The following is a 19,237-nucleotide window of genomic DNA, read 5'->3' on the forward strand; positions in this document are numbered from 1 at the left end:
CATGCCAAGCCAACCCCTCAGCAGCTCATAATTATGTATGGTCAGTTGCTAATACAGAAGAAGGTGGTGGATAATAAATTTATATCTTGCCATTTTAAAAACAAAATGAAGTTGTTTAGAGAATGTGGGATTTTACCAAGTATTTAGGAACTCATGTCTTCCTCTAGCAAATCTATGCTTCTTTATTTTTTTTGGTTGCTGGTTTTGCTTTTTGTTGATGTGAAAATTTGGATCAACGGTCAAGATTGAATCAAGCAATCACAATCACACACACAAACACAAATTGTGAAGGGTTACAACTTAAATGGAGGCTTGAGAGCGTTTTGAGAGTGAACAAGGGCATTACAAAGAGGAGTGAGTCCTTGCATAGTGTCATGTGTGCTTTTGGATTTGGGCTCACCCAGTGGTTGGACCAACTAACCACACAAACACTTTTGTTGTTGTAGGTGCCCCACAATCATATTGTTTTTCTTTCTTTTTTTGGGTCAAAACCCCACAATCGTATTGTTAAATGCCTCATCTTTAGAGATAGCCCGTTGTCCATTAACCAAACAAAAGGTGTGGGCTTAGCACCTGGGGTTGGGAAAAATGGAAAAGCGAGCCTAGGATAGCGGAAGAGGGAATTGAACTTAAGACTTCCCACAACTATGTTTTAATAGAATTTTTAAAGACAAGTTTATTCATTTAAAATATTATTTAAAATCTTTTTTTTTTTTTAATATACAAGTGATATTGAATGAGAGGGAATCGAACCTAAGACCTCAAATGTAGTGGTAAATATTTTTAACTATTTGAGCTACAATCCTTTGCATTTAAAAGCACTCCAATTATAAAAAGAATTAGCCCCAATTTCAAAATATAAAAGTGCATTTGTGGGTTAGGTTAGTTGACTAAGCAATGTGCATGTCCCTTGCACATGAATTTGATTCCCTCCCCTGCATATTAGAGTAGTTTAAAATATCACATTGTTAAAAAAAAATTCAAAAATATAAGTAAAATTGTAATATTGCATCTCAGTCCCGATCTCTTGGATCACATGAGTCCAAGAGATTGTGGTCACCACCATTGGATATTAATCCAATGGGTTAAAAAAATTTCTTAACAGGAATATAAGAGTGAGTGAACTATTGAATTTATATCCAACGGTGAGTGACCACAAATCTCTTGAATTCCTGTAATCCAAAATACCAGTACTGTATTACATCTAGCCTCCAAAATGTAACCGAAAAAAGGCACAGCTTGAATGCCAGGACAGCTTGCACAAGTCTGTCACCTGCCTGAACATGACAATGTTAAAAAAAAAATAAAAAAAAAGTCTGTCACGTGAACATGACAATGGTCAATAGACTCCCAAGTGAATGGGACCCTTTTAGTCACGTGACCTCATGAGATTGCTCCACGTCCCTCCGCGTGCTTATCTGGACAAAGCTATCTTTCCAAAAATACCCTCACATAATAAGCTGTCTTTTTCCTCAGACGTCACAGTGGTATACGTGAGCATCCTTTTCTACTGCAACTCCAGTGGCTTTTCGCCACGTGTCAGTTCTGAACATAACTCCTCGAATAGTCAGAACTCTCAGTGTTGGAAACGTGTCAACCTAACGATGCTCTCAGAAGAACTCTCTCTGTCCCTCTCTCTGTCTCTCTCTCTCCTAAAAGACCCAACATTTCAAACTTTCTCTGTCCCTCCTTTTTAACTCTCACACACTCTCTCTAAATTTCTCTCTCTTAGGGTTTCTGCCAAGGACAAGGTTCAGCTAAGCTTTGATGGGTAAGTCTTAATTCTACTTTCTCTTTGGGGGTTCTTGAGAAATTTCATTGTTAGATCGTTTGTTGGGTTGGTATTTTCTATGTATCCTCTGTTCGGTTGCTGGGAATTTCAGGCAAGAAAAAGGGAAAATCTTCCATTTTTGTGTTTTTATGTTGTAATAGATTATATAATAATTAGTGGCTTCACTTAAGTGGATAATGGAAAGTGAATTATAATTTTAGCTGTATGTGTCATTTTATATAAATTCCTCTGCCACCAAATAGTGCATTAGGGGTTTGGATGTGGTAAGATGAAATTAAGCACTTCCTGTTTCCTCTTTTAATTGTTTGTTTACAAAAGTTGCATCTTTTGGTTAAAAGACTGATATTATTCAAGCTTTACTTGTTAGAAACTTGAAGGCATGCAGTTGGCAACTGCCTGTTTATTTTGCATGATGGTTCATGATAACTTAGTTTTAGGCTGATTTTGAGATTTGATATGATAGGTTGATATTATTTGCATCATCTTCTTTTTCTTCTTCTTCTTTTATTTTTATTTTTATTTTAAATAAAGGTTCTAGTGTGTATATTGTTTGTGTTGCCAATGGCTTTTGCCTTTTGGTTATGTATATGTGATTCTATGTATGCTACATGCATGTGTCGAAAAGTGTCATAAAACAATTTGGCAAGAATGATGTTAGTGAAGGAATGGCGGTGGTCATTTTGTCTTGATAAGCAGGGAATATTGGCTAGTTTGGATCTGTGTGGGTTTAAATGTTTCAATTGTTTCCATTGGTATGTAACAGGGAAAAAAAGATGACTTAGAAAAATTAAAATTCTGAAATTAGCTAGCCGTGGCCTAGGCATTGGGGGGTTAAGCATGTATAGAGTGCATTAATGAATGGAAACAGAACTTGGTTTATTGGAGAGACTTATGACTTTAAATGAAGCTTATTGCATATCTGAGTTTTCCTTCACCAATCCGAAGTTCTCCCCAGCTTTTGGTAATTTCTCCACATTAGTATTCAGAGAACTACAACCCTGACTATCCCTTTGAAACAGGAGTTAGAGATGGTTGAAACAATTTGGTTTTGGTGAAAAAGTGATATTGATGTTTACGATTTTTTAATGTATTCCGTATTTATTTGAATATTTAAGAAAAGTGTGACTCAAACTTCGTTTGACCTTAGAATGATTATGCTCTGTCAAAACCATTTATTCTGCATCAAAGAGAGGAAAAATGTGTTTAATTAGGACCTATAATAGATGCTAAAGTTCATGAGTTGCTGATGTACTGATGTAGAGTGGAATGAGTTTTTTGTTTCCTCCCAACTCAGGAGAATGAAAGAGGAGTTCTTTTAGCATTCTCTTTGTGCAGGTGGTTTTTATTCTTGTCTTGTAGAGGTCCAATATATTTTAATTTGTTTTATTCAATTTTTTTATTCTTTATCCAGCATTGTGATTAGGTAACATTAAGAACAAGAAAGATACTTTCCGTAATTAACCATGAATCACTCAGAACAAACACTACAGCAACAGCAACAGGAGCAACACCATCAGCAGCAGCCTGTGGTGGGTGTTGTGGCAAGTGGAGGCCAAATGACATATGCACCTCCTTCCTATCAAACTGCTCCTATGGTAGCTTCTGGAACTCCTGCTGTGGCCGTCCCTTCCCCAACACAGCCCCCTGCCGCTTTCTCTAATTCCTCGCATCAGATTGCCTACCAGCAAGCCCAGCATTTCCACAACCAACAGCAGCAGCAACAACAGCAGCAGCTTCAAGTGTTCTGGGCCAACCAAATGCAAGATATTGAACAAGCATCTGACTTCAAGAATCACAGCCTTCCACTTGCAAGAATTAAGAAAATAATGAAAGCTGATGAGGATGTTCGAATGATATCTGCTGAGGCTCCAGTGATATTTGCAAAGGCATGTGAAATATTCATCCTGGAGCTGACTTTGCGCTCATGGATTCACACAGAGGAGAACAAAAGGAGGACGTTACAAAAGAATGATATTGCAGCTGCTATTTCGAGGACTGATGTCTTTGATTTTTTGGTTGATATTATCCCAAGAGATGAGTTGAAAGAAGAGGGACTTGGAGTGACTAAGGCTACAATCCCGGTGGTGGGCTCCCCAGCAGATATTCCATACTATTATGTACCACCACAACATCCTGTGGGAGCTCCTGGGATGATCATGGGGAAGCCAGTGGATCAAGCGGCAATCTATGCTGCTCAACAGCCTCGACCACCTATGGCTTTCATGCCGTGGTCTCAGCCTCAACCTCAGCAGCCGCAGCAACAGCAACAGCAACAAGAAGCCCAACATCAGCAGACAGATACTTAATGTTAATGATTCTGGCCAAGCTGTTCTCAAAGCTATTCCCAGGCATAGCTTCTTAATTGTTAGAGATGAGTTTTAATACCGTTGGATTAGTTGGCGATTGTGATGCAGTGGATTGTGCAGTGAGCTAATGTTAGGTTGTATTGTGTATGTGCTTGTATTGCTTCTGATTCGAAAATTGACCTTAATTGTGTGTTTATTATCTCGGCCCTTTCTTATTTGGCCTAGTTTGTTCTTAAATTAGTTTGCTTCAGCAGAGGATCAAGAGAGCTTTAGAAGCTTGAAAATTGACTGAAAAATATTTTTATAGTGCTTTTGTTTGTTATGATGCTACTTTGGCTGCTGTGAATATTTTGCCAACATATCTGAACTTCATCTTGCATCATTGTTCTTTCTAGGTATTCTTGGGTGGTTCCATCTTCCATGGTGCCTGGTTGGCCAAATTAGCTATTTGCTTAATGGTACTTCTCTTCTTAATATTGGAATAACTCCCGAGTTTGAATTTCCCATTAAAAGAATATTGAAAAAAGAAGTACTACTAGGACTAGTTGGTCCTTCTTTAGCCTAATTAACCAAAAAATAAAAAATCTATACCTTGAGTTAATTTCACAGAAGAATAAGAAGAATAAAATCGTAATTATATTTTTTTTTAAATGTGAATTGGATGACTTCAAATCGATGTATTCATCATTTATGGCAGAAAAGTAGGAAAACACAAAGGTGAACCCAAGCAAAGATTCAAAAATCAAAATTCATTGAAAGGAAAAAAAAAAAAAAAAATATATATATATATATATATATATACACACACACATATTGAACAACAACAATATCTCGTCAATAGAATCCCCACAAAATATCACGACACATACGATAAATTCAATCTCAACGAATAACGGTCAGCGTACGTGCACCAGATTTCGCTCCCTCTCTCTCTCTCTGTTTCAAAACCGAAGCAAGTAAAAAACCTTCCAAAAATGTCTTCTTTGATTTCATTTCGATTTCCAAAAATCTTCCACATTGAATTAGCTCTACATTTTCCATTTACAAACCTCCAAAAAACCATCTTCTTGATTTTATTTTATTTTCATCTTTTGAAATCCCTAGGGTTTAATTCACCATTAACTCAAAACTTCAAAGGCTTGGGCTTTTCTTGCTCTGTTTTTCCCCTGTTTCTTCCTAAAACCATAAACCACCCCACACCAATCCAAACCCAATTAAAAAAAAAAAAATCAAATCCAGAGTTTTTCAATCTGTTCTTCTGTGGTGCATTTGCAATCTGCTGCTCTGTTTTCTATTGTGCTCTCTCTCTCTCTTTCGCTCTCTCAAGATTTTGTAAGTGGTTGTATTGCATTTTTCTCGATGATTAATGCTTGTGTGGTTTTTATTTGTGATTCTCTTTTAAGGGCTCTCTTTAAGTTTACATGGGCAGTTCATGGTTTGCTAGAACAATCTATAACCACCTTTTCTGTTTGAGGACTAGTAAAGCTTGATTTGCTTGAAAATGTTGAGATTTATATTGATCATCATTTTCTTTGTTTGAGCTTTGTGGTTGTTCTTAGAATGTTCATATTGGTTCTTCATTATTTCTTGGAAAAAATAAATGTCAGGCTCCATTGAGGAAAATTGCTACTCTCTCTCTCTCTCTCTCTCTCTCTCTCTCTCTCTCTCTCTCTCTCTTTCACACACACACACACACACACACACACGCAATTGAGAAATAAATCCAAAACTCATTTAGGAAGTGGTCTTGTTAAAGCTGAGTATGTGCTTCAAATGGCTTTGTAATTTAGTTTTATTTCGTATGATTTTATTCTGTTTTTGTTATCCATTTGGTTCTAAGACTTGGACAATTCTTGCAGTCTGAACATATGGCTAACCAGAAACCACCAAAAGAAGATTTTTCCCTCAAGGAAACCTCGCCGAACATCAGTGGCCGGAGGGTCTCCACTGGCCCCATGACCGCCTTTGACCTCGTGGAGCACATGCAATATCTGTATGTGAGGGTTGTGAAAGCCAGAGGTTTGCCAGCTATCGCTGACCCTTATGTTGAGCTGAAGCTTGGGAACTACAGGGCAATCACAAGACCCATGGTAAAAAACCCAAACCCGGAATGGAACCAAGTGTTTGCTTTTTCGAAAGACAGAATTCAGGTTGTCAGTGTGGAGATTTTGGTGAAGGACAAGGCTGTTGTTGCAGAAGGTGGTGATCATAGAACCATTGGGAAGTTTGCTTTTGCATTGGTCGAGGCTCCCGCTAGAGTTCCCCCGGATAGTCCATTGGCGCCGCAATGGTATATGCTGGAGGATAAAAACAAGGCTAGGATTGGAGGGGAGTTGATGCTGTCATTTTGGATTGGGACACAGGCAGATGAGGCCTTTCCTGAGGCTTGGCATGCTGATGTGGCTGCGGTAAGCGGTGATGGTGTTTCAAGCACTCGTTCCAAGGTATATCTTTCACCTAGGCTTTGGTACATGAGAGTTAATGTGATTCAAGCTCAGGATCTTGTGCTTAAAGACAAGAACAAAAAAACACCGGAGTTTTTTGTGAAAGCTCAATTTGGGAATTTGATCTTGAGAAGTGGAGTCTCTCCAAATAAGACCGTGAACCCTACATGGAATGAGGATCTAATGTTTGTTGTAGCAGAGCCGTTTGATGATCCTTTGGTGGTGAGTGTGGAGGAGAAATTGAACAATAACAAGGAAGAATCCATGGGGAGGATTGTGGTTCCTTTAGGGGACGTCGCAAAGAGGAATGATGCTGCTGCTGCTGCTCCCAAGTGGTATAATCTCGGGATGGTTGAAGTGGCTGCGGGTGTGCAGAAGGAGGTGAAGTTTGCCAGCAAGGTCCAAATGAGGGTCAGTTTGGATGGAGGGTACCATGTTCTTGATGAGCCTGCTCACAGCACCAGTGATCTTAGACCAACAGCAAAGATACTGTGGAAACCACCAATTGGGGTTTTGGAACTGGGAATCTTGAATGCAACTGGATTATCACCGATGAAGCCTAAGAATCAGGTTGACGCGTATTGCGTGGCTAAGTATGGCATGAAGTGGGTTCGAACAAGGACGGTTGTTGATAGTTCGTCTCCAAAGTGGAATGAGCAATATACTTGGGAAGTATATGATCCATGCACAGTCATTACTATTGGAGTTTTTGACAATGGAAATTTGCAGGATAAGGCTGCTATGGATTTAAACATTGGGAAGGTAAAGATTCGGCTCTCCACTCTCGAAACTGATAGGATTTACACACATTCTTATCCTCTTGTGGCTTTACAACCTTCCGGGGTGAAGAAGATGGGCGAAATCCAATTGGCTGTGAGGTTTTCTTGTCCAAACATGCTTAACTTATTGCAATTATACTCACAGCCTCTGTTGCCGAAAATGCATTACGTCCTCCCACTATCTATTTACCAGCTTGCTAGTTTAAGACACCAAGCCGCTTTGATTCTCTGGTTGAGGCTGAGCCGTGCTGAGCCACCTTTAAGGAAAGAGGTTGTAGATTGTATGTTGGATGCCACCGCACATCTCTGGAGCTTTCGAAGAGGCAAGGCCAATTTCGACAGGATCATCAAACTTTTCGATGGTCTCGTTGCGCTTTTCAAATGGTTTGATCAAATACGCAAATGGACTAATCCGCTTGCCTCAGCACTTGTCTACATTACCTTTGTGTTTGTGCTTTGTCAACCTGGTTTGACAATCGCCGCGGCATTTTTGTGCTTGTCTTTTCGAGGGGCTTTGAACTACCGAAAGAGGCCGAGACAGATTGCTCACATAGATACAGAACTGTCACATGCGTATGATGTACATCCAGAAGATTTGGATGAAGAGTTTGATTCATTTCCATCAAAAAAGACCGGTGATGTTCTGAAGAGGAGATACGATCGGCTCCGGGGCATTGCAGGGAGGATCCAGGCAGTGCTTGGGGACATAGCAACTCAAGGGGAGAGGATGCAGTCTTTGCTCAGCTGGAGAGATCCAAGAGCTACAGCTCTGTTTGTGATCTTCTGTTTGATTGTTGGGATAGTGTTTTGTGTTGTCCCTGCATGGTGGTTAGCTCTTTTTGCAGGAACTTATGTGATGAGGCCCCCATATTGGCGTATTAACATCCCTACATTCCCACAAAACTTCCTCAGGAGGATGCCAGCAAAATCAGATAGCATTTTATGAAGAGCTTTATAATCTGGTGACAGAATCATTTTTATCTTTTTTCTAATTTCTATCGTTCGAAATACGTCTAGGGCGATTTTTTTTCTTGTTTAGTTTCTTCCTTACTCTCTTTTGTTTCCAAAACAGAAGTTGGTATTTGTGAATTGCATCTGTATGTTCTTATGGTTGTGGCAAGCAACATTATTAACCGTTGTTGAAAAAGTTACAAATACTCTATACAAAACGCAGTTTATCTAACTTTATTTTTTTCTTTTTTATGGTTCACATAATTCCAAAACAATATTTTGACTCCCTTGCCAAAAGATAGAATTACATGCCAATTTAACGTGGGTTAGGCCGCCAGTTGGTTTAGGTAGTGAGCTGATTCTTTACATTCAAATTCTGTCACACACCAAAATTAAGATGTGATATAATGAAATTAAGAAGTGAATAAATGACAAATAAAAGCATAAGAGTAGAAGGATTAATGAAAAAATATATTTAAAATGTATTGTTGTCACAAAATGATCATGTAGCATTAAAATTTGTTTCGAAACATGCTTTTTTTTTTCTTCCCTTAGAACGACCGCACAATTAAACAAGGCGTAGAAAGCATCATTAAAACAAATTCAAATATTTTATTGTTCAAAACCCCCTACCTCAATTCAATGTGATGCTGCTTCACTTCCCAATTTGTTCACCAACTTGCTCCTCAATAGCTCATTTCTCTTTTTCCTTCTCTATAAAAAGAAAAATCTTTGTTCATCATGCAGTGTCTCAAACTACATACTTTTGCAAAACATCTTCCTAAGCCTTATTTTTATTATTATTTTCTCTTTGGAGCATTTTCTCAAACACAAGAGTACCCAAGAAGAACTCAACTATTAATTCTCTCAATCATTAAATCAACTCCAAACTTCTAATCCAAGATTTCTTAACCAAGTTCAGCACATCCCAAAACGCATCAACATAAATCAGTCAAGACATGCATGGAAGAAATTCACATATACCAACAATCTACAAGTGTGCACTTGAAAATTAAATTTCTTTATTTAAAATGGAACCCCCAAAACAAAAAAAAAACAAAAAAAAAAAGCTGTAATTCTTCTTCTATTCATCCATTCACTACCGATCTTCCCCATTTTTACCTTCACAGAAATTAACCCTACCCCTAATTCCAACATTAAAGAAAGAAAAAAAAGCAACTTTCTTTTCAATTCATTTCTTTTTTCTTTTTCTTTTTTTTTTAATCTGTGTGTGGTCAATTTCAATTAGAATTTACTGTAGAGTAAATTTGCTCAGTCCTCATCAACTCCTTCAAAAGCCCAAGCATACTCTTCGCGGAGCTTCTGCTCTTCTTCAGGAGTGAAATCGTTCTCGACTCCGAACAGCTTCCTCACGTACTCAACGCTCTTGTTCTTGATCCGATCCGCCACGCACTGGTTCAGAACTTCCAGCAAATCATCGACGTGCAAGTAATCGGCGGCCAGGATCAGCTCCATGATGTGCTCGGTGGTCTCGTCCTTGACGAAGTCCTGGTAGAACAGCCGGAGCTCCTTCTTCGCATTCTCCTCGTGATCGGCCTTGCGCTTGAGCTCAAGCGTTTTGGTACAGAAATTGATGATCTTGACGAGCTCGACGCTGTTGACGTTGGGGATCGGCATCACCACTTCGCGCGAAACGCCTTCGTCTTGGAAGAACGCCTTGACGGTGTGAAACTCCATCGCGACGTTCTCCTCGATCTCGAAGACCTCGCCCTCGGAGGTCTTGAGCGAGATCTTCGTCTTCTCCCCGTCCGGCGCGGCGTCGTTCTTCTCCTCCTCGGCCGACATGTCGTTTCAGGAGAGATTAAAAAAGGGGATTAGTGTTTGATTTGTGGAGATTATGAGAGGGATTTATAGGGAGGGCGGTTTTGGGGAAATGGAATTTGAAAAGTTAATTTCCAAATTAGGATTTGGTTGCTAAAAACATGACATTTATACAAATTCGACGAAAAATTAGGGAGAGCTGGAAGTGAGTGAGTGTGTTTAATCGTGTTCTCGCAAAAAATAAAAAATAAAAAAAAAATTGAAAATCACAGGCCCTGCAGCTACCCGGGAAAAGCTGTTTGTGGAGGAAGACCGGGTACGTGCATGACACGTGGACATGGCTTAAAAGATTTCAACACGTCCTACAAATTAGGAATTTTTTATCTTTAATTTTTTGGAAACCACAAAAATGAAGAACGAAAAAACACAAGGATAAAAAAAAGGTGTTCCTTCTTCTAGATTTACCTTCTTGAAAAATTGGGACTCTTAAAGAAACTTAATGAATGCATTCTTAGAACTCTTAAGTATATCATTAGAACAACAAACAAGGAATTTGATAATATATGTGTGTTTGTATAATTTAATCAAAGTGTTAATAGCATTATATATGTTCTAGTATTTGTTGTACTATAAAGTTTGTAGGTATATATGTGTGTATATATACACATACGCATATGTATGTATCTTGGTATATAAATATCAGAAATAATAGTAGAAGTGTTAGCTTAGTATTAGTGAATGAATACTATACCTTCTCGTAACTCTTTAGGTATTTTTCGATTTCCGTATTGCAAAAACCTAATACCATAACAAAAACAAAAATGGATCGTAATCCGTTGGTTTGGTTTTTACCAAACTTAACGTTGTCCCAAGTTCTACCATATATTTCAATAAAAAGAAGCCGGTAATTGGTCACTCTCAGTATTTACCAAAACCAAACCAATTCTTTTTGGTATTTTGCTTTTGGGTTTTTCGATTTTAGATTGTGAAAATTCATTACTATACCAAAATTAAAATTCGGTTGGTAACCAGTTCATTTGGTTTTCACCAAACCTAACATTTTTCTTAAGTTCTTCCATGTATTTCAGTTTGGTATTTTTCAATTTTGGATTTTTTTTTTCTCAATTTTCGAATTGTAAAAAGCGATTTTCATACCCAAAAAAATCGGTTGGCAATCGATTGGTTTGGTTATTACTAAACCAAATGGAACCTAACTGGTAAGAGAAATACCACTAAACATAAAGATAGGATAGTTACAAAAATACTTTGATGGAATTTAAGGGTAGTAGATCCGGACTCGCTAATCACAATTAAGTATCGAACTTACTATAAATATATAGGATTTTTAGTTGTTTACCCCATGAACTATCACCCTAACCGAACTTATCCCCTGAACTAAAAAATCTGTCAATTTAGCACCCGAATGAAATGAATTCACTAATTTCACCCCTACCGTAGATTCCAGATGATTTCATCGAAACTTCCATCAAAATTTACATTTGGGTCTGACTTGGCTTCGATGTGGGTCCCACTCATGTGAGGTCGAAATTGCCCTCTAGTTATATTCTACGTGAGCTTCACATGTGAATTTTGACGGAACTTTGGATGAAATCATTTGAAATCTAACGATATAGGTGTAATTAACGAATTTGTTTAGTTCAAGTGCTAAATTGGCAGATTTTTTTAATTTATGGGGTAAGTTCGATCAAAGTGATAGTTGGGTGAAACGACAGAAAAGACACATTGCTCAAAGTATATATGGTCCTCTCATGTGTTTTGAGTCCAATCTTAAAATACCTCTAATAAAGGCCAGTTAGTATTCTTCACTTTTTGTACCTTATACTTTTTCACATTAAAGTAATCTAGTACGTATATTATCAAAGAAACTTAAAACTTACGACTTGAGACTTCAAATCAAATCCACCACCTTTCTTGGCAATCTTTTATATGGAAGTTTTTCTCCCCAATTAAGAAAACAATCCCCAACCCCATTTCCCAAATTTTCAGTTTGTCCCCTTCGCAGAGTAAGCACTTCCCTCGCATGAAACCAGTTATTTTCCTTCTTTAAAACCAAGAACAGGAGGGAAGGCTGAGCACAAAAGAGAGAAAAAAGCAGTAGAGACCGAGTGGGTTGAGGATTTTATTCAAATTGTGCCAAAGAAAGTTTCTTTCTTAAATTAAGTCACTTTCCCAGACATACAAAGCTTGACATTTTTTTTGGGAAGAAGATTTCATTCATAAGCTTGACACAATTAACAAAAACAAAATAGTAAGATGAAAAATAGATATTCTATTCTTGTATTAAACGCCTATACTACAAAAAATGATACAATTGGCATTTTCATGTTGCATGGCCAAAGATCTTGTTGTAGACTTGAACCAGGAAAGCTCTATAATCCATATGCAGAGAGCGCAGAGGATGAAAGGTGGAGCCACTTATTTAGCAGATTTTTCTCTTCTCCTCTTCCTACTCCTTTTCTTCAATAAACCTTTCTCTGCTAGGGTATTTAGTTTTTGTTTTTTCCGTTCTTTTTCTTTCTCTTCAAACCCATCATCCACCATCTTCATCGCTGCAACACGCCTAGCCTTGTAAATCTGCACATTGGAGGTGAAATACATAAGCTAACATTTCCAAACTAAAAAAGGACATTGACGAATAATTTTTCCACAAGCTTTACCAATCTAATAGCTGGTACATATATTTACTAAGGCAATACCTTGGTAATATCAGCAAGAACCTCATCCTCCTTGCACTCAAATTTCTCCATTTGTTTCCCAACAACATCTTCTATTTTATGAATGAGCTTTACATCATTCTGCAAAACACAATCTCCCTGTTTAAACAAAAATACTACTCTCTCTACAAATAATCTCTTTATTTTAGTTTCAAACAAAAGAAAAGAAAATTAATAAAAAACCATCTTCCTCCCAGTTCTCAATAGTTAGAACTGTGAACTGCAAGTGAACGACCACCACAGATTTGTTGGGACCAGTGGAAACTAGGAAAGAGATTACTGAGCTACAAAATGCTAATTTTAACTCAATTCACAATGACCAAGTCTGCTACTTACTTGAGTAACAAGGCTGATAGCTAATCCTCCTCTGCCTGCTCTTGCAGTACGCCCCACGCGGTGAACATAATCCCTTGGATACCTGCAAGTAGATTGGCGATTAAATCCTACTTGAACTACATTTTCTACAGAGAGTAGCAATAATTAAAATCCATTGACGAATAAGACCTCGGAATGTCGTAATTGATTACTAGGTCAACTGTAGGAATGTCCAGACCACGACTGGCAACATCAGTTGCGAGCAACACAGGAACCTGTCCAGATTTGAATCGATGTAATGCAGCAAGTCTTAGAGACTGAGCTTTGAATGAATGCAATGCTGAAACTCTTTGATCAAGCTCCTCCAATAACAAACTCAAAAGGTGACAACTTCTGCTCACATATCATAAAATCATAGATTAATAATTAATTAATGATCTGTAAGTCAATTGGTTAGACATTCAACAAAAGAGCCACCCATGGCTCTATAACATAAGCACTAGAAGTAGAAGAGCCCGAGAAAATCCAGACGAAGATCTTAAAAGAAAGAATACCTGCAGGTTGAGACAAAAATAATGGCAGAGCGAACACCCATATCCTCAAGTTTAGACAAAATGTATACCAGATACACATCCTTCACATTTTGGGATATGAAAACATATTCCTGCTTAAGAGTGTCAACTGTCTTGAAACCCTCATATGCCTCGTAGAAGTATGCCTTATTTTCAGAAAGTTCAATCAGCGTTTGGAGGTCACTCGTCATTGTTGCAGAAAATAACAGAGTTTGCCGACTCTTTGGCAAGCACTGAAACACCACTCTCAACTCCTCTTCAAAGCCAGCATCCAATACTCTATCTGCTTCATCAAGAACTAGGAACTGAAAGAAAATGAAATAACCTATAACTATAAGAGCTGAGTTCGGAACTTCAGGGTGAGTATGACAAATAAAAACACCTTATGCTCCTCGTCCTGGATAACTAGTAAACAAGCAAAATCCATTGCAAATTTTTTATCTTCAAACCACCTTTTCATTAAAAATCCTAATCTTCCCATTATATATCCCTTTTCAAGTATCATCTACAAATCACCATTTCTTTAAAAAAAAAATCCTTAGCTTCCCATACATGATCCCATTTTCATAAAGAGGTCGAAATTTCGGATAAATAATTACAATTCCTAAATATTAAAACACCCACATTAACACACATCAAGAACAATTGAATTTCCAAATACTCAATACATTTCGCTTCACCACATTGCAAGCTAAAATAAGACCAATTACCTTGGTGTTGGAGAACACAAGAGGAATATCCGGATTCTGCTGAAGCAAGACCTTAACCCTTCCCGGCGTGGCAATCACCACATGCGGTCTAGCCATCAAGCTCTGAGCTTGGGTCAACATATCCATGCCTCCCACAATCACAGAGCACCGCAAGTGCAGAGACGACCCCAGACCCCTGAACTGCTCAGCCAGCTGGTACGCCAGCTCCCGAGTCGGAGTGATCACCAGCGCGAAAACCCCGAAAGGGTCCTCGGCGAGCCGCTGCAGTATCGGCAGCGCAAACGCCGCCGTTTTGCCACTGCCGGTCTGGGCAAGGCCCAGGACGTCCCGTCCCGCCAGGATTTTGGGGATACAGTGGGTCTGGACCGCCGTGGGCTTCCGCATACCGAGCTCGGTACATGTTCTCAGGACCCAGTCAGCGAGCCCGAGGTCGGAGAATGTGGCGGCGGAGTCAGTGTTAGGGTTTGTGGATTTTTCGATTTCGGTCTCAGTGCTGGAGGGGTCTGGCGTAGGAGTAGGGTTAGGGTTAGGGGTTTGGGAGGGTTTTGGGGTCTTGGGTCTGAATGGTTTGAAGAGAGGGAAGTCTATGTCGACTGTGTTTTCTTCTTCGTCCATGGTGTTTGGCTTCACTGAAAGTTGAGCGCTTGGAACGAAAGTTTTAACCTTTAACTTAGGGTGTGGCAGAAACGACACCGTCTGGCTGCTCCATTGTTAGCGCCAAAATGAAAATAATTTAATAATAAATAGGAAAATTTGTACTATCATCGTAATTTTAGACATGTAGATCATTACTACATGAATTTTTAATTTTTAATTTTAAACACATGAACTTTGTAAAATATTACAATCCACTATCTATATCTAACTGAGTTAAAATCTAACTCAAATTTCTATTTTGTTTAAGTGTATTTCCGTCAATTAATTATAATTTTAAACAATTTTAAAAAAGGGAGGGGAAAAAAAAAGTTACCTAAGGATGGGCTTCCTTGCCCTCATCGATCCTATTATGTTTGGTCGGATGTATTCGTACTTTTTTATATATTATTATATTATTGATTGGAGATTGCAAAACAGTGATATCCCCATTACAAATTTTTCTACGTAATTACATAAGTAAGACATAGATTGGATAATTGGGGAAGAAGATAATTGGGTTGGGTTTTTCGAAGAGGTACCCTATGAGAATTGGAGGAGACAGATGGGGTGTTTATGGCGGCAAAGAGTCCAGCTGCCGTAGAAGTATTTGGGTCACTTTCCAATATGCTAATGCAACTTTCCAATATGCTAATACAACTTTCCGATATACCAATATAAGATAAGTGGAATACCGTCATCCTGTTACATGATGTAATGTAAGTTCTTACCTAGGTTGAGTGGGATTGGCCTGGAGAGTATTATTTAATTCACGTGGCGTCATATCATTGCATACGTTAAGTCCACGTGTGCGTGATCAGTTTAACAGATTTTTAGACGGAAATACAGTTTCGCAAACTTAAATGACGTTTTGTCATAAAAAAAGCCTTTATTTTGGACCACAAACTGTATTCTTATATGAAACAAAACAAGAGTTTCATAGTTAGAAAGCAGAACGGAGAAAATCAGATTGAGAGAGATGGAGTCACCGTTCAAGGCTGATGTGGTGAAAGGGAAGGTGGCTCTGATAACAGGAGGAGGGTCGGGGATTGGGTTCGAAATATCAACCCAATTTGGCAAGCATGGAGCCTCCATTGCCATCATGGGTCGACGCAAGCAAGTCCTTGACTCTGCTGTCTCGGCTCTTCAGTCTCTCGGAATTCAGGTATCTTCTGTTTTCAAGCTCTTGCCTTTTGTGTTTCTTCATCTGGGCTATCTTTTTTAGCTTTGGGCTTGTTTGGTTGCTCAGAAACTTGAGGAAAATGGAACAGACATACTTCTGTTCTTGCCCATTTTGGGTCTCTTTGTTTTCTTTTTTATCAGTGAACTACTTTGGTAATTGGGTGATGAGAAAACTGAGGAAATTTATTGAATTTCCCACTATGCTTTAATTCCCCATCTGTTTTTTTTTTCCCCGTGTCGTGGGCTTGTTTGGTTGCTGATAAAAGAGGGAAGTGAAACAGATTTTTTTTGTCCAGGAAATAAAAATTGTGGTTCTGCTTGGTTGATGGAAAAAGCTGGTGAATTTCTGAATTTCGTTTCGGAGTTTAATTTATACTTTGATGCCAAGGAATTACAAGTGTTAAATTATGCATGTTTGCCTGTCTCTTTTGCTATATGATCCTGGGATTATATACTTTGGAGTTGCAAAGGTGTGTTTCATTTATTTTAGTTACAACGAGGTCAATTGATTAAAACTAATAATTCGAAGGCAGAAATGCATTATGGTTTGAGATATGAAATTAAAAGTTGAAAACTATGAGCAACACAAGGAGGTAGGTTCTAGAGTTTACTTGGCGGCTTGTGGGTCGCTGTGGTCTTATTCACTGGCATCAACTGGCTCAAAATCCAACTGTGGGAGTAGTGGTTTAATGTTAGTTCATAAGTTCTAAAAGTAGATTGCTTAGTTTACGCTGGCTGCATTGACTTGTTCAACAATGTTACAAAAAATTCCAGTTAGTCTGCTAAGGGTCCATTCAAAAGCTTTCTGAGTCGCTTTTCTTGGCTGCTTCCAGGCACTTATCTATATGACACTGACTTGCTTGTGACATGCAGACATTGTATCTGACTTGAAATTAGTTGGTTATATAGCTCTAGATTTTATTTTATTTTATTTCTTTCGTTTCAGGCTGTTGGTTTTGAGGGGGATGTTCGTAAACATGAAGATGCAAAAAGAGTGGTGGAATCAACTTTCCAGCATTTTGGTAGGCTTGACATACTTGTGAATGGTGCAGCTGGCAATTTTCTTGTATCAGCCGAGGATCTATCCCCTAATGGATTTCGAACAGGTTGGGTGTTGTAAGAGTCTTTATCATCTTTTTGCACATATGAATTTGTTTCAACACATGGTTATTATTATTCATGTCATTTTGTCATCAAAAGAAATTCTCCTTGTGGCTGAATGGGCTAAAAGTTTTTCTAGCCAATGGTTGATCGAGGATGATTTTTGGTGAAAATTTGCTTAAGTGTGAGGTTTGCTCTAGCTTGGAATCTCATGTTCAATGTGTAAAATGAACCTTTTGGAAAGTTCAAAGACATTAAGTTAACAGAGAAAATAAATAACATTATGAAGAAATGCTCAAATCAGAAGAAAGCAGGAATGCATGGATGCATCCATAACTTATGAACCGATCTACTTTTTTATGATAAGATCCAGGTGTCTTGGCCTTTTAACTCAATTGAAATAGGAGAATAGAGAGTAATAACAGTCAAATGGGATTCATTGTCAGATCAATAGGTGATTTTCTGAGGTAATCGCTGACTACTCAAAGTCACAGTATTGAGGTTTTTCACTAGATCGCTGAAGAATAAACAAAAAAGTTGATTATCTTTGGCGTTCAAAACATATTCATGTTATAGGTACTTCCAGATTTTGACCCAAAAACAAAAAACCATTGATTTCATCTCTTCCCTGCAGTTATGGATATTGATGCTGTTGGAACATTCACAATGTGCTACGAAGCACTCAAGTATCTTAAAAAAGGAGGACCAGGAAGGAGGTCATCTGGTGGTGGAACAATATTGAACATCAGTGCTACTTTACATTATACAGCTTCTTGGTATCAAGTCCATGTAGCAGCTGCGAAGGTTTGTTTGATAGGTTTTCAGTTGTTATATCTTATTTTTGTGATAAACTTATTGAAGTATTCCTTTCCAACAGGCAGCGATTGATGCCACTACAAGAAACTTGGCATTGGAGTGGGGAGCTGACTATGACATTAGGGTGAATGGAATAGCTCCAGGCCCCATTGATGATACGCCTGGCATGAGTAAACTTGCACCTTCGGAGATAAATAGCAAAGCTAGAGATTACATGCCTTTGTATAAACTAGGGGACAAATGGGATATTGCTATGGCCGCCCTTTACCTTGCTTCGGATGCAGGTTGGGTAACCCTTGCATGCAATTTTGTATCATCGCCATATTTGTACAGTACCTCTTGCATAATCATAAATTTTCATGCCAAAACCAGATAAAATGATAGTTTGAGATCATGCAAGAATCTGTACGTGTTCCATATGCATCTGATTTTGGACTATTTTGTACACATTGTCTCTTGATTGATGCTTCAACTTTTTAATGTCATCACGGTCCTATTATTCTTTTGGTGGAATAGAGCATGCATACGCAGCTTAAGTCAATAGGAAATAGTAGAAACAAATCATTAAACCAGTTTTGTTACCCTTCTCTTTTTCCCTTTTGTTTCATTGGAAACTTATCTATCATTATAAATTTTGCAGGGAAATTTATAAATGGAACTGTCATTATAGCTGATGGAGGACTTTGGCTGAGCCGGCCTCGCCATCTGCCAAAAGATGCGGTGAAGCAGCTTTCACGATCAGTAGAAAAGAGATCTAGAGATGCACCAGTAGGGGTTCCAAGGAGCAAGTTGTAAGGCATAGAATAAGTACATGATCTTTTTTTTTTTCGAGGAATTTTCCTATTGAGAGGGGTAATAATATGCCAAACTCACACACGATACATGAATGCTAGGACCTTGTATGAGGGATCAATTGCTCCAAACCACTGCACTAGTAGGTCCTTTGCGTGTGCCAAGTTGTTAGCATGCTTATTTTGTGTTTATGTTATATCTTAATATGTTTGGAAAGGTAATAATAAAATCTTCATGGGATTATTAATTTTGATTTTTCCATCAATTTAAGCTGACTAAACATGAAAGGTGCCATGACAGTGACTTGAGGCTTGCTGTCGCAAATGA

At 38.3% G+C, this 19,237-nt stretch overlaps 5 protein-coding genes across 6 annotated transcripts; 3 read left to right on the plus strand and 2 right to left on the minus strand.

The window, feature by feature from the left end:
* Nucleotides 1,540-4,470, plus strand: LOC18778603 (nuclear transcription factor Y subunit C-2). Of its 2 annotated transcripts, none has more exons than XM_007211723.2 (2): nt 1,540-1,771; nt 3,204-4,470. In XM_007211723.2, the coding sequence occupies exon 2, from the start codon at nt 3,256-3,258 to the stop codon at nt 4,096-4,098; it is 843 nt and encodes a 280-aa protein (XP_007211785.1). In that variant the 5' UTR covers nt 1,540-1,771; nt 3,204-3,255; the 3' UTR covers nt 4,099-4,470. The 2 variants fall into 2 exon arrangements, with proteins under 2 accessions (XP_007211785.1, XP_020417177.1); XM_020561588.1 differs by having other exon boundaries at nt 1,613-1,771; nt 3,269-4,470.
* Nucleotides 5,826-8,570, plus strand: LOC18778569 (FT-interacting protein 1). Its single transcript, XM_007212594.2, has one exon. It carries the CDS (start codon nt 5,967-5,969, stop codon nt 8,265-8,267), a length of 2,301 nt encoding a protein of 766 aa, XP_007212656.1. The 5' UTR covers nt 5,826-5,966; the 3' UTR covers nt 8,268-8,570.
* LOC18779406 (SKP1-like protein 1A) lies at nt 9,008-10,476 on the minus strand. The gene has a single exon (XM_007212472.2). It carries the CDS (start codon nt 10,076-10,078, stop codon nt 9,545-9,547), a length of 534 nt encoding a protein of 177 aa, XP_007212534.1. The 5' UTR covers nt 10,079-10,476; the 3' UTR covers nt 9,008-9,544.
* LOC18779284 (DEAD-box ATP-dependent RNA helicase 36) lies at nt 12,171-15,045 on the minus strand. The gene is made up of 6 exons (XM_020563076.1): nt 14,387-15,045; nt 13,659-13,981; nt 13,294-13,497; nt 13,126-13,207; nt 12,772-12,870; nt 12,171-12,649 (listed from the first exon to the last, which is right to left on the minus strand). The coding sequence occupies exons 1-6, from the start codon at nt 14,999-15,001 to the stop codon at nt 12,491-12,493; spliced, it is 1,482 nt and encodes a 493-aa protein (XP_020418665.1). The 5' UTR covers nt 15,002-15,045; the 3' UTR covers nt 12,171-12,490.
* On the plus strand, nt 15,852-19,160 carry LOC18778633 (peroxisomal 2,4-dienoyl-CoA reductase). The gene is made up of 5 exons (XM_007211650.2): nt 15,852-16,184; nt 17,148-17,307; nt 17,937-18,106; nt 18,180-18,402; nt 18,759-19,160. The coding sequence occupies exons 1-5, from the start codon at nt 15,999-16,001 to the stop codon at nt 18,911-18,913; spliced, it is 894 nt and encodes a 297-aa protein (XP_007211712.1). The 5' UTR covers nt 15,852-15,998; the 3' UTR covers nt 18,914-19,160.

The sequence above is a fragment of the Prunus persica genome, chromosome G4 (genome assembly GCF_000346465.2).
Source record: "Prunus persica cultivar Lovell chromosome G4, Prunus_persica_NCBIv2, whole genome shotgun sequence".
NCBI lineage: Eukaryota > Viridiplantae > Streptophyta > Magnoliopsida > Rosales > Rosaceae > Prunus > Prunus persica.